At 44.2% G+C, this 16,107-nt stretch overlaps 1 protein-coding gene across 4 annotated transcripts in view; it reads right to left on the reverse strand.

Annotated features, from left to right (window-relative positions):
* Window positions 1-11,387, reverse strand: part of Gfrl (Glial cell line-derived neurotrophic family receptor-like) — a 235,588-nt gene extending 224,201 nt beyond the window's left edge. For all 4 annotated transcript variants that reach the window (XM_026817634.1, XM_018032793.2, XM_018032792.2 and 1 more), the window contains exon 1: window positions 10,435-11,387. In XM_026817634.1, the coding sequence (XP_026673435.1) occupies window positions 10,435-10,792 (358 nt within the window). In that variant the 5' untranslated portion in view covers window positions 10,793-11,387. The remainder of the gene's footprint in view (window positions 1-10,434) is intronic.
* Between the last annotated feature and the right edge of the window lie 4,720 nt (window positions 11,388-16,107).

Below are 16,107 nucleotides of genomic sequence, written 5' to 3' on the forward strand. Positions count from 1 at the left end.
TCTTAGTTTTATGTTTTATATCTAGTTTCCACTTTGGTTTATTACTATATACCAATGGGTTTTACAAATCTCTATACTAATAATCAATAATAATAATAACTTAGCAACAAACATACCTAGCAAATATTATATGCTCTTTCAAAATCATATAAATAAAATTACTTCAAACTTGAATGCATGTACCTTTACTTAGGAATCATCGCTAACGACAAATTGTTATATAACAGCAATTGAAAACTATCGCGTATGTGGAACATCTGGAAACGTCTCGTAGAAGGAAATCAATATCGTCGTCTAAATCGAAGTTCCAACGCGCGACCACGTTTCGTAATTGACGTGCAATTCGCAGAAGGTGATCCATATAACAAATAATCTATTCTCGAAAAAGATACGCGCTGTAATATTACGGAAACTCATGGGTGCTCGCAGTTTACTCGATTAATCTGGTTCGAGGGAAGAACAGGTGGGCCTGGTTCGCTCACATCTTTAAACTGATCTCGAAATCTAACTCCGCGACGTATCCAGAAGTCGCAGTCGCGACATTGATTTACATACACCGGTGGCTCACAATCAAAGGGAAACGAACGAAGCGGGAATTCACGGAACGATCGACGCGCGTAAATTCACCACCGAACCGGGTGACGGCGTTGTTCGAAGGCGGACGAGATTCGAGGGGGCGAGTTCGCGGGGAGGCACGGAGGGAGAGCGAAACGAGCGGCTCGAGTTCCAAGAATATAAGAGGTAACGGCACGAGAACGAGCAGCCGGCTGGCGGGCCGAGCGAAGGAAACTAGTCACGATTAGATCTGCCGACCAGGCGAGCCGGCTCGGAGGGTTAAGGCAGGCTAGCCCTTTTCTGCGATAAGGCCTGCGAACGCGCTCGTTCGCGAACCTTTCGTGTCGAACATTGCCGCAGAGAGAACGCGGCCGCTCTCCTCTCCGTGCACGTCGAGACCCTCTCCTCTCGCTTTTGTGTCCCCGACCCCGACGATTCCACCGACGACACCTGCAGCCCCGATTCTACGAGCCTCGTTTACTCGCCGATACGTTGTCCAAACCGGGATTTTAATCAATCGCAAATCCGCATGAAAAACTCCGACGAACGATCGACCGGGGCGGAAAGTTGACGTCGAACGGAGCGAATGCTCGAAGGAACGTGTGACGAAATGTACGCGACTCTTCACGGTGCGAATCTCCAGTATTTGGCACGCAGAGAAGTTCCCGACGCTACTGCCAATTAGGCACAGCACGACGGAAGGCGCCCCGTCGCGTCGTCACACGACGCTTGAGAAGTGCGTTTTGCGATCCGTCGTTAATCATCGCGACTGAGCATCGCGCTGCCGTTTGCATTCCGAGGCTAAAATTTCAAAGCGTTTTAATTGCCCACCGCCGCACAGAATTCAGAGGATCCCGCGATCGACGGCTCGTGAATCCTGACGGCATAAACAATGGAATTTCAATAGCTCGCGAGTCGTTAAATTTTTCATCGTGGCGCGACAATGTTACACGACCCGAACGATTCAAAGGATGCGAGCCTTCGTACAGGATCGACATTTTGTAGTATCAAAGCAATTAGATACATCGATCGGGAACCGCTTCGATGATCGGTCATTAAATTCAGTTACGAAACAAGCTTCGTCGGAAAGATATTATTGATGCAGCTGGCTCGGTAGATGTATGCAGATCGAAACGGCAAGATACAGGCAGTGCGCGAGCGCAAACATCAACACACGCGAGCACGTTAGACACCGGGTTAATTGCGTTACATAGCCGAGGCATGTAGGCAGGTACCGAGGCAAGGTTCGTTCGATAAGTCTTACCAAATGGCTTGCGAATACTCGAGCATGTTTACGCCGGGCTCACCCACGAATCCTCGAGCTGTAATTCATAATTTGTTGTCTTAGCGAGGGGGGGAATCAACTTTCCCTTGAGCGAACATTCGTATCCGATCCTGCGAACGCGGCTATACCCTCTCGTGACACGAAACCTTGTCCCGGTCGAGGTCGACCCGAGGTTATTTTTACTCCCTTTACACCGGGAAACGTATGAAAGATTCACGGGAAGGGAATGGAAAAAAAGAGCCGGGCAGGTCAGGAAAGCTGACTGACTCCGTGTACGCGATCACTTTTCTACTTTTAAATAATTTAACCCCTTCAAGATTTATTTTGCTTAACGCCGGAATTGGTGCACTTTAACACGTCTGTTTCGGTGTACATTGGACAATTTTTTTTTAGAAAAATCTCGAAGCTTTTATATTTTTTAGAAGTCGTAGCTCTAATGACTCAAAGTTTCTTTACTAGAAACATAATTTGAAAAAAATAATGTATTGGAAGTTGGAGAATGAAAACCTGTTCCACACGACGGTGAAATGCACGTCTGGCCGCGACAAAGAGTCAATTAAATATACGGGCACGTATGTTGACCCGTCGTTTATTCGTATCGATAATTGCAATGTTAATTGTACTTCACAGAAGCGAGCGCGGCCGGACGCTGTGACACGGCACGGCGGCGTTCGATAAACCGTGTCAAAGGCTGAGGATATTCACACTCTATTTGCCGTACACAGATTTATTTAAAAATCATCTCGAGTCTAGCTTTCCACGCCGTGATGAAAAGCAGTGACCCGATACCTCGTTGAGTAATATCGAACGAAGATATCATTTATGAATTGTTTTCGAGCCAGCCTCTGTCTCTAGTCTTTAAACACCAGTTCCCATTTATATACCCCTGAAATGCATTAAAGATCAAGAAATGGCAATTATATTATTAGTCTCAGCGTCTGATGACATAAATCTATTAGAAACGTGAGTGCGAGGGTAATGCATTTAACTTTCGAGTCAATTGTATTTAATAATTGTCAATAATGAACTTGATCTCAATATACTTTTCACATTTGTTCAACCATTGTCTGGGGATTTGTAAAGTTGGATGAGTAACGTAAGTGCGCCCAGTGCAGTGTATAGAAACTTCATCGGTAGAAGCTACATAACTACTGGAAACTTTGGTTCTCCTATTTTCCGTCAACGAGATTCGCGGTACCGAGCGGAGAGAGAGAAAGAGAGAGAGGAAAGTGTTCAGTAACTGGGCGAAAGAGCAGAGAGCGGACAGGATAGGGAAAAAAGGCAACGATTTTAATTTTACGCTCGTTGCAGCCGGAATGGGTATTGAATTCACGGTATGGTTTTGAAAATCCACCGAACAATAGTCGGAATCAGATTCGTTGTCAATCTCCGTTCACCTCCCCAACAGCTATAATATACATACGTACTGTATGTACATGTTGGTATATAGTATACGTGGCCCCGCGAGAGGGGGAGAGGAACTATATTCCTCGTCCGATGCTAAAACGCGAGGGCGTTTTAAAGAGGAGCTGTCGATCTCGATCGAATCTCCTGATCGATCTCAACGTGTTCGGTGCTCGCATTGCGACTACTCGAATCTGACCCGACTAAACGAGAGGCAGTTTCGTTGAACTCGATTACCCGGTTCGTTGATCCCTCGTAAATAACACTGCCAAGTTCACAGTGATTCGCGAACACCAAGTGAGGACACCCCCGTTCACGTCGAGTATAATAAGTATATATGGAAATTTTTGTTTAGTACCTGATTTCCTCCCTCGATCAACGACGTACGTATACCTATTCGTTACACAGGTTTCAAGTTGTCCATATTTCACAAGACTTACAATAAGACTGCGGGCTTTTATGTAAAATAAAATGTTTATAGTACCAGTTTAAAGAATGTATTTTAAATAACGATTTCCCTTATCACTTAGTGCAATCTGCATTATATTTTACATATTTTCTACATTTCTACACAATCCGTGATTATATTTTTTGTATATTCAGTTTTGCTATTAATGCATAAAATCCGCAGTTTACTTATAATATATCAAACCAACTTTTCTCCAACGCCTAAAGGTGCATCAACGTATTTCATAGTTAATATCCTTGCTCGGATTTTTGGGAAAACAAATATAGTTTTTAATAACTGAAAGTTGTGAAAAATATATTTTTCGGCAATTCACTGACTTGACTCATTCTCCCGTTCCAATAAAAATTCCTCGACACTTTTCATTCCGAGCAGAAAAGTTTTCTCTTTTCGATATTGGAACATTATTTACTCTTCCGCTGGGCGACTGTACTTTATACGGTCACCGACGGTTCGATACCCAGTGAATGAACTTCGCGGCGTTGTTTTTCTTTAAGTGTGCAGTGGGACTTTTTTTAAATAATCATTTACAACTACGACTACTGCCAGGATCGAAAACAGGCAGATAGCCGGGCGTATAAAATTTCCAGTACACAGCGCGAAGCCCGACTCGACGTGACGTTCTCTCTCGAGTGGCTGACCATAACCGTACACTTTCACTGGCGGCGCGACGCAGCGCGGCGGCGTCCCACAGTAGAACAGCCGAGTAAGGATCAAACGCCATCCAGTTAATTTTCCATTTTTGTTAATTAAATGTGAATTTCGCTTTAACAAGCAACGAAAGAGGATCGCCATTAGGAAACGAGAGGGAAAAATCTGTCTAATTAAAACTGGGAGTGCGTACGTATGGGGTTTTGGTTGATGTTTTAACGTGCGCGCCACATCTGAGAACCGGGAGCACTTTAGCATTTTTACCCAGGGAAACCGAAACGGATGAGAGGAGCCGGCTCTTCGCTTTCTCCCAACGGATACGCTATTAACGAGAACTCTTTCAGGAAAGTCGATCCTCTGCAACCAGTTTATCGAAGCTTCGAATTACAACCGACGATAAAAACCGTTCTAGCGTTATCCACTACTTGCTATTTCTGCTTGTTTTTATTCATCATTGTCTTCCTGATCTATAGGATCTTTGAAACGTATTTCGGCGGCGGTACACAGATAACCTTGTTATTGGAATCGTCTTCTCAACGAGCGGGGAGGAGTTCCTCGAAAGAGATAAAAAGGGAGAAAAAGTCGCGGAGCGATTCGACTCGTCGGAGCAGACGTAAATACTTGTCGAGCAAAGGAGCTGCGAGAGGACCGGGAAAGGATGCCGGAAGCTAAAGATACGGAAGGACCGTGACGGTTCGTCGGAGAAGCAGCCAAGAAACTGTTGGTGGAAGGAATGCGCCGGGTTCTCCCCCTTCCCCCTCTCGCGCGAGCCGTTGTAAGCCGTTGTAAGACAATTCCGCTCGCGGTGTACGCGAACCATCATCGTCACGGTGATTAACGATCACGCAAATTAATTTCGAACAACAAGGAAGAGAGAGAGAGAGAAGGCGGGCGGGAAAGAGAGAGAAATTACTCTGGGGGATTAAGCGTCCCAGAGACTGTCTTTTGTTTTTCCGGTGTTCAGGATTTCATATGAAATATGTATAAAGCGTGTCCCGGTTAGCCGGGTACCCGGGTTGAATTACGAGCGGCGGAGTCTTCAAGATCGAGGATTAATCAAATACGGTCGTTTAATCAAATCGAACTCAACCTCCTCTATCAGCCGACCCGATTTCCCCCGTTCCGCCGTTGAACGACCTAGTAGAGACATTCCGCAATAATATCGGCAAACGAGATTTCAAGTCTGTTTCCTCTTACAATTAATAATCCTCGTTGCAACCGCCTCGGAAATGTAAAACCGCCGACCAGCGTTAAACGCGATTTCCATTCGACGAATAATCGTCAACCGCTAAAAATCGATCAAAAATATTAGTTTCTATTGTTCATAATCGAACTTCCAGTAGAAACTTTTTGCAGAAACTATCTCATAACTATAAAAAACGTTGACAAATAAAAGAGGTGACTCCGACTCGGACATAAAGTGAAACGCGTCCTGATTGCGGTCAAAAAGATATCAAAGATTCGCCAATCGTTTCGACGATTAGAGTCGCTGTACTGAGCGAAGTTCAAAAAGAATCGATCGCGTACGTATCGGGTCAAGTGGGGCATGGTTGCTGGCCAATTAATTAATCATTTCTTTGACTCGAAGATTCTCGTAATTTGACATGTTCCCTTTGCCGCGATACAAGTAGTAATAACGGGGCTCCTTCGAACGGCTGACGTCCGTCGAGGAGAGGAAACGAGGTCGAGTCGAATAAAACAAGGGCGAGGCCCTCTCGGGTCTGGCCCGTTGGTACGCCTTCACTTTCAGAGGACTACAAGATTGACGCGCCCGACGAAGGAAACGCCGCCGCCGCGATCGAACGGAACAAACCACCGAAATACCGATCGACGTGCATCTAGCCGAAACGAAATTTCAACAGTTTTTCCAGCACACTTCGGTTTCTGTTTGAAAGCTCGTTCACGAAGTTTGTAAGGACGTATATGCATATATGAATACTACTTGAAAGTTTCCCGGTACAATGTGCGACACACAGCAAATTTAGAATCGAACATGGACCCGAGTGTTATCGAAACGAACGACAAATGAATTTATTTTCGATAATGAAATTTCGTCAAATAATTAATTACCGGGAAATCAAATTGTGTCCCGTAATTTAATTGGCCGTCATCGAGTCGGTTCTCCATAATATATCGAAGCATTCTTCCAAATCGCATCGACCTGCAGGTTTGATCAACGGCAGTGCACGCAAGCGTCACTGAATCACGCTAATGTAAGAGACAGAACACATAAATGTACCGCGAATATCGTGGGCTCGGCGAAATTGGAACAAACATGGATTTTTTACATAGTATAATTGGTTTCTGTTCTTCGGATTCAGCTGTCAATTGACGTATGATGAGAATCTCGTTAAATTTATTTCTAACTCTAAGACGTGGAGACGTTGAATAGATACGAATTATCGGAGAAAGAAGACAGGTCGTATGACCTGCCGAATATTCCAGCTCTTTGCCGAGATTAATTTAGCACGCTAAAACTTGTTCACAACGGTTACAATTTCGTTATGTAAGAATAAAATTTTATTAGATTCCATACATCTGAAGGTATGATTAATTATATTTCGTAATCTTTTAAAGCACCTTTGACGAACCGTTTCAGTAAAATTTGTCTTCGTTCACCGACAATAAATCTCATTACTTTTGAGCGCTGTACACGCTAATCGTAATAGAGTTCGATTTTAGACGTCTATTTAATTAAACGGACGAGCTGTTCTTCTTAGCTGAGTTCGTTTGACTTGACCAACGCCAAAAATTGGAGAATCTCGGTAGGAGAAACAACCTGGGAAGGGTGAGAGGGGCGTCGGGAACTCGAAGGCACTTGGAATTTATTCGAAAGCAACCTCGTTACGGCGCGGCTGGCAAACTAGGTCGCATGAAAATAGCGAGGACGTTTAAAAGCGCCTCACCGTGCGATTTAACGTCAATGGGCCACTTCTCGTTCCCTTCTTTTCTCTTACTCCGTTCTCCATGCGCCTTCTTTTCCCCCGATTTTCCTACCCCGCGCCGCGCCGCCCGCCTCGCTCCCACCTCTTCCTTATGCGGGCTGACTCGCGACATTTAAGCGACAGGAGTCGTAGGACGTCGTTCGCGAGCACTTGGAAAATCTTTGCCGGCTTTGGACGCGAGCGAGCGAACCGACTGACACGAGCTTCGTGCACGCGCCTTTTTTCGGAGAAGGATTCCTTCTCGACGGGTTGTCGCCTTTTCTTTCACACGCTTTCGTACCTCTGCTACGCGTTTCGCGACGTTTCCTTTGACGACCAACTCCTCCTTCTCTTCACCCCGTCTTCTCGATATTCTTAAGTTTTTCATGGTTTGCACTTAGGACGCGAACCTCCTATCTACCTACCTACCTACCTACACTGATATCGATGACCGATTAATACATCTGACGAAGTTGAAAATGCGATTGAAAGAATAATAAATCTCCGTTGCGTCGATAAATAAAAACATGATGCTCCAATTTCGAAAAATTCAAATTCACTTGAAGTGTGAATAGGAATCGCGATTTCTTTTGGCGTTAACATTGATAGAAAGAGAATACAGCAGAGGAGAATATTGTTCGTCATCGAGTTTGTCTCGATAAAAATGAGAAGGGAGGGAGAGAAATATAAAAGACCGATAAAGGCTGATCGTCTTTCATTATTAACACTCTATAAGCACGTACGTGGTATTTCGCCGGCGAGGAATTCCGATAGGGTGGTATAAATGACTTCCACCCTGAAACTTGCTTCCCGACTATAGACGCGGCGGATAACCTTCGATCGTGGCCGACCTCAATCGAAGTTCATCCCCTACGAGGGCCGAAATGCTCGCAGACATCGTTTCCTACGACGACGTCGACCACCAAACCCTATTCGCGTGTCCCTCTAATGTAAGTACCGTTGTCTCCATTAACCTCGAATAAGAAGCTGGAGCTAATTTAAAAGCTGAGAGCGTCGCGATGCGAAGTTGATTTTAATCGTTGCAATTATTTAATATTTTCTATTTTTGCGCTTAAACGACTCCGTCGATGAAAACGATTACATCGGCGAATTTAAGAATACTATTGGCTGGGAGGTAAGACCTAATAATTCGACCGAGTATTGACAAAGGCAACAAATGGAACAGGAAGTGCTTTAAAATGTTACAGTTTGGACGCTTTTCCGAATATGATTTTACGTTGACAGCACGTCAAAAATTTATGAAACTGAAGAATGTATAGTTTATCAGGGAATAAATACTCGATAAGCAATACTGTCAGAACTGAAATTACTCAATGGAGAACCGTGAAATGTTTATGAAATACTAGAAATCTTTTACTTTTATTTTACAGTTTTTAACACAAAGTAACAAAATTGTTTATTCAACGAGGAACAATGTATTCAAGAAGAGATGGTCATGCAGGTTTACCTCAGAGAACCAAAAATGATAAAACAAACTATTTTACAAAAAAACTACGTACTTCTCTCTCTTCTCACTACAAAATAGATATTGAACAGCAATAAAATGAAATTGAATTTTCCCTGATTCTCATATACAAAACAAAAAATAGACTCTGTGTTATCGAATCAAGATAAAAATCATGGTACTACTCAGAAATCAATTTTTTGTCCATGAGTGATTTTAGATCTTTCTTCTTTCTTCATGTAAAAGTAATTCTTTCTGATAACACTGTTTCTATTGCTGACTTCGTGAAATACAAGTTTCTCCTATCGAGGCTATCGAATACTTATTTTCTGATAAAGTATATTTGAACTTCTTTCCATCGCAGCAAATACGTTCTTTAGTGTTTGACCGAATTACGTTATGCCTCCCAGCCGACGATACATTGCGGCCATTATCCGGTTTCGAAAAGAATAATTGGTGAAATCATTAAGAACAAATAAGTGGAGAGATGAGCATTAACGATCAGCGAGTTCTCGGTTGTTTAAAATACGTACCATTGAGAGAAGAGGATTGAAAGAAGAGAACGCGGGGAAAGGAGGTGGAAAGAGTTTCTTCGCGAGCAGGTTGAGAATATGAATACCAAACAGCAGCCACAGACGTTTTGAAAAGACCGTGGCCCGTAAATTCGAGTTAATTAAAGATATCGATCGGAGGAAGCTACTTGAGAAATATCGTGAATATTTTCGAGCAAGTTTTTGCGAGTGAAAAGCCTCGCGGTCGCCGGTTAGTTGGATGTTTGTTTGAGCATCCACGACGGGGACGAAGATTAATACACGACAGAAACGTTCGCTGGTTAAATTCCCGGCGAGAGAAACTGAAAGTAGGACGTAGAAAAATAATTGGGAAGATTGCGCGGACGAAAACGATGGAGAACGCGCTTCTTTAACGGCTCTTAACCGCGGGTGTTACGCGTTGTTTCGTCAGTTAAAATACTGGCACCGTCGAACTCGCCTCGATGAAGCGGCGTTGTTGAATTAATAACAGATCCTAATTGAATTAATAATCCGCTCATCCCTCTACGGAAATTGTAATAGCTGCTCGGTGGCTAGCAAAATACGGTCAAACTAGGTATACGTACGGTTATTGGTTCCTGTCCAATTATTGGCTTCGCTTCTACTCCCCACCCGCGCGCGATGCAATGGAGCGTTCTATCAAACCATCGCTTCGTGGAAACGAGTGTTTTTTTCTTTGGTATTTTTTTTTCAACCAAAATACACAATTCACGAAAAATGCACAGTGTATTTACTTTCGAATTTTTCACGATTTCCTATCTACAGTTTTCGATTTTCGAAAAAAACGTTTTACGTAAATTACAAACGAAGTTACGACCCTTACTTTCTACACATTGTCCACGATTGTTTGTCGTGTTTTTTAGAATACGAGAAGCGAGAAAGTATAACGTAATAATCTCGTAAGAGGTAAAAGAAAGAGACGCAGAGCGGAGTCGGTGTAGTTTACGAATCAACTCAGGCGAGTCGACGTCGACGTCGACGTCAACAAGCGAAGCTTCGTCGAACGCGGTCTCGTTGACCTCAGAGCGAAGTACGTAGGCGTAGGACCTGCATAGGTCTTTGTCCCGCGCAAAACTTTGTTTACGCTACGACCGTAATGACGGAGATTCGAATTAAAAAATCGCTTGACTCACCGCTTCTCCCCGTTGGTGTCGGCGCCGATGTGGATTTTCCGGTCGGTTCCGGGATGGGAAATATCAGGTCGCAGCACTCCCTTTCGGGGAACTCGCTGGCGCGGGTACACCTGCAGCAGCAGAAGAGGACGACGAGCGCCGCGGCGATGCTCGTCACCAGCGTCGAGCGCGCGAGCAACGTCCCGACGACACGTGACATGACTCGTCCCATTAGATCATGACACAACGGCATCGCCGGTCTGCCCTTCAGCCCCTCAGCGACTCGTCGCTTCTCACCGGTTTTTCCGACTGTCCCGAGGGCCACCACCGGTCGAACACCCGGACGACAAAGACGAATCCCGCGGCCTCCGCGCGACATCCTCTCGTCGTCCGTCTTCTCATCGTGCGACGTCTCCTCCACCTTCGACACGATCCGATCAATCGGAACACCGGTCGTGGCCGTCGCCACGTCACGCAGGTATTCTGACTCCTATCTTCCTTTTATCCCCGACGAACCGCGACGCACACTTCAAACGACTTGATTCTACACTGATCCCGTGGCTTCACGAAATCGTCGGAACTCTTGAAACGAACTTTTGCTAGAGGCAGGCCGACGGAGGAACCTCTCCGTTCGCGAAACAATCGCCGATCGATCACAAGCTCGAATACACGAACAACTCGAAATAAACTAGAAACCGAAGAACCTCGCACTGAATCGTAGGAAGCTCGGTCACGGAATCAGGACTCGCCCGTAACGTGCGACCGTGTGTCAACGCGAGCGCGTAATATCGAAATGGAGCGTGAAGGACGACCGCGCGCGATCGTATTCGTCCTCGAAGATGACGGCGCACTGATTGCGGTCCTCGTGTCGCGTCACTTGGCGCGCGCGTCTTCCCGTGCGTGCGTGTTACCCGAGCCGAGACCGCGTCGCGACGGCGTCCCGACGCCCAATGAGCCACTGCACCACGTTAGACCGTCGGCCGCGCGACTACCACCCTCCCTCGGCGCCCTTCTTCCACCGGTGAACCGACCCCTACCAACGGCAACTTACACACGATAGTTTCTGCGCGAAAGTGTGCGCGTTCTCCGCGTTCCGAAGCCTTCGACATTACCGTTTTCCGGCTCTGGCTCTGTCCTGTCCTTGCACACCCTCGCTCGCGTACGTGTATTTATATACGTGCACGTGCACGCACGTGTGTCCGTGCCTCCCTCTGTGACTGTCGTAACATGGCGCGCCGTTCAGGTTCACGCAGACCAAACTACTAATGCGCCGCTGCTTCACGGCCTTTCAATTTTATACTCGGTACACCGTTTCAATTCCAGTTTTCTTTCGTACGATCTTAGCGTCGTGAGCGTTTGCTTATCGAATGATTTCACGTTATCGATGTTGCTGACTAAAAATTTGCTAAATCGTATTTGATTCCTCGAACATTTAAAGAAAAGGGCTAATTACATGAATGTGTGATTTATATTTGTTACTGCGTGGATTTATGTATATGTATATTTGTACGTAAATGGTTTTTTTTGGAGAACATAAATTTCGAAAGCAAAAAATCGAAACAAAATTTAGTAAGCCGCATTTGATTCCTCAAACGTTTTAAGTAAGAGGCTAATTATATGGCTCTAAACTTTAAACATATGACTGTGTGATTTATATTTATAACTGCGTGGATTTATGCATATTTGTACATAAATGGTTTTGGTAAGCATAATGGATTTATCGTATGAGAAACTAGGCTGAAAGTGTAAGACATTAAACTGAAATCTGAACTTCATAAAAAAACGCTTTTAAAGTGTACTAGGAAACATTACTGGTTCCTCACGAAGTTGAGCACGTAAGATGTATTGCATATACACAACTTTGTCGTAAGCTCAAGTTAGCGCAAGTAGTTACGAAGACCATCGTAGTCGCGTAGCGTATTTCTCTTTATTCGCCACAAGCACATTAATTTCAGTAGTTAACAAAATATGTAAATATAGATGATACAAACCGTTATCGAATTTCTGATACCTTTGTAAACAAATATCGAAATACAATTTTTGTCGACTTTATAATTGTTAATATAGTTAGCGTATAGATTGAAACGCGATTTACCATTTACATTCAATTCCTTTTCTGTTAGCTGATCGAAACGTTTGTAACAATTTTCGTATATTGTTCGGCTTTTCCAGATTTCCTCGCAGCGAATCGGCATTAAAGAGATATCTGGTTTTTATTGAAATGATTAAGTGCCGAAACCCCAGGTACTTGTGCGGGTCAGTACACGCACACAGCTTCGGAAATTCGGTGCAGCAGCCGCGTACACGTCGATGTAATACGATTCCACGACAGTTGGTGGAAACAACGACGACCTCCGAACGGATCCGAGGGATCCCGAGCGGGTGAAACACCCCTGGCCAGGGGGTGGTCAGCCACCGGGCCACCAACGACCCTCGTACGCGCCGTTCCTGACCTCGTTTCGCTCGGTTTGTCGAGGTCGGTTACGCGGGAATGCCTGCCGGGCCCCGTCCATGCCTCGACATTCTATTAACCCTTAACTGCCCCTCGCGCATACGCCATTGTTCATTCATAATCATTGTAATAATAATTGTCAAAGAGAATTCAACGCCAATATAGATTCCCATCCGTACCCTGAGTGAATAAAGAAGTGCCAAGTGTAATAACTTGTCGTATAATCGGTTTATCAAAACATGCTTTATATGAATTTATTATACCATGTAATGGAATAAATGAATTTGTGCTAATATTTTGAGAATCTAAACGTATTCCTGTTTGGTTCAAAAATAAGATCATTCACTATTCGATAATTCTCAATTTTGCGAACTTTTCGGATTCTTATCTTAAAGGAAAGATGATCCATTGCCGAAATAATTGTTATCAACAATTTGCAAGTAGAATTAATTGGGCTGCTGGGACAAGTCTATTTCCACGCACCGTCTCGTTGCCTTAGACTGGGTACTGTCCTCTTTCAGCACTGATTTACTACCAGGTTTGGTCAGCTTAGCACGGTGACTAGAACTGCTACGGTCGCGAACCAACACTGGACGTTGTTCGACCTCTTCAACGATTCCGTCGATTCAATCCGACGAAAGCTCTGTCTCCACTTCCTTTCCCACCCACGCGATTAATCATGAGGTTACTCTTATTTTTCGGTCTTTCTGTTCCTCACTGATTTTCACTGTTAGTCCTGTTCGTCCCCAGGACCTTTCATTTAATTTTCATCACCTATTCTTAAATTAGTCTCTTACCTATTATTGTTAATTTACATGAATTTTGTCCTATACTTCATTCTACTTTCAATCACTGAGATGGTCATTAACTTACTGCTCTGTAATTAATCCTGGGATAAGAGAGCATTTGTCTATCTATAAGGAAATACAGAAATAATTTTAGATGACTCTTTCACTGACTCACTCTGCATATTCGAGTATACTATTGTTACGAATTTGAGAGAACATTGCCTTTACCGGCGAAACCAATTAGTGCGAGCTTATGAAATTTTCAATCTGTCAAAGAGCAACTGATACGTACTGAAAATTTCAGTCCGTCGCGGAAGCCGAGAGGCCGGCGCGATCTTAATAAACTATGGCGGTTGTTAAGGATCGTGAGTGGCTCGTTAAGGGATCTCCACAACGGATATGAATAGCAAACAAATTGGCAAAGTTGCAGGCCACAAGGAATACGCGCAGCGGCGCGACGAACAAACTTTCGCGATGGGGTGAACACGGGCGTAGTAAATCCGAAACGAGAGGGGCGAGTCGTGACGATTCGAATTGACGTTCGAATTATCGTTCGTGATTCAAACATTATCAATTAGGAAAGATGATTACCAGAATTCAGGGGACGGCGATCGAGATGCGCCGCATAATGTCGTGGCAAACATTATTATTAATTCCCACCGCGACGTTCGGGAAATCCGATATTCGAAACCATCGGAGCGGTGAGGAAAAACGCGGCCGACTGTGTCCCGTTTAATCGCGATTCGAACGGTCGCGTTAAATAGAGAACCAAACCAATATTGACATGTAATATTAATCGAGTTTTACGTCTGCGCTGTGCAATTATTCAACCGAACCGATTTCTCGCTCGATACGTCGAACGATATGTAAAAATGATCAAAAGTCGAAATGTAAGAAACAATGTAGAATAATTCCAGGATTTTACTGACGAAACTGAAACGACAATGGTCAGACCGACAGGCCTGCCGGAGTCAGTAGAATAAGCGCGCCACTGCTCAGCCGAGATGGCAGGTGGGATGTATACGTATACAGGGAGTTCCAGAAAAAGTGTTAACACTTTCACAACCGGTGACACCAACGTGGTGCCATAAGCAGGCCAGTCGTTGTATGCCGGTTGTGAAAGTGTTAAGGTGACAGCAAACATGCATAAAATTCTGAATTATAGTAGCAAAGTACATGAGAAAATAAAATTCTAAATAACAACAACGTACGAAAGGCAAAGTTGAACAAAGCATAGCGCTGCTACGGATGAGAGCATTAAAAGAGTTATTACGAAACAACAAGGCACTGCACATCTTCCTCTTAACGGTCATAGCTACATTATGGGTTACGTCGATGACGGAGCCGAACTTATTATCTGTTTTACACGTTCTTGTCACCGGATTAAGCTCTCCATATCTTGAGAGCATCCGTAATAAGTAAAATATAGAAACAGGGCTACTTGTAAGTCTGAGAGGCACATGCAATATTAATTGAATTTTATGTATACACGGTGCAATTATTCAATAGAATCGATTCTCGCTCGATATGTAATGTCGATATGTAAAAATTATGAAAAATCGAAATGTAACAAGAAACGTACATAGTTTTGGGATTTTACTGACGAAGCTGAAACAACGATGGTCAGACCGTCAGACCGGTCGGAGTTAGTAGAATGAGCGCGCCACTGCTCAGCCGAGATAGCAGAATAACGTGTATACATATCTTCGGTAGTGGTAGAAGTTCGGGAATGGTCGAACGAGCCACGTCGGTTGCAGAGAGCTCGAGTCAGCACTTGCGCGAATAATCAAGCTTGGTTATTCGCATTCGTAGACGGTCGAGTAGAAAAGATCGAGGGGGAAGACTCGCCGGGAATTTTGCTCCGCGTTAATTATCGTGTAATTCGCGATAAGACTCGAGAGTAAACTTTGCAAAGATTCTCGTAGCAAGTGCTCAGGGCTTGGAAGATCGTTTCTGTCCATTCGATTTCTCACGTAACAGCCAGTTGGGGAGCAATGCCGGCGAATATTTATATCGAGGACATATCGCGCGCGGAATTGTCGAGCGGGGGACCATGAAAGAAGGCCAGAAGGCGCTGGTCACGCGAGCATGCAATTCTGGAAGAAGCCTATGCTTCCTAAATTTTGTAATTTAATATAAGCATCCGTGAACATCGAGTGTGTAATTTATAGCCATGACGTGGCTCGATCGAATATATTTCAGCGAGACAATAACCGATGAATCAATGATTTTATTCATAGGGAACTCCGCGAGAAACCTCCACACGGTGAGATCCGTTTGTGGTGACCCTAAATACAATCCTTGGAAATGGTACCAGGCAAAAAACTACTTTCAGAATCTCTGCATTTCATCAAATGTACGTTGATCTCTCAATAATTTAATGCATGTGTTAATGATATGTAAAAATGGCTAAATTTCTGATGAGTAAATGAATGAAACGTATGATGATTCAAT

Source organism: Ceratina calcarata, unplaced genomic scaffold (genome assembly GCF_001652005.2).
Source record: "Ceratina calcarata isolate Rehan_Ccalc_2016 unplaced genomic scaffold, ASM165200v1 scaffold59, whole genome shotgun sequence".
NCBI classification, from domain to species: Eukaryota; Metazoa; Arthropoda; class Insecta; order Hymenoptera; family Apidae; genus Ceratina; species Ceratina calcarata.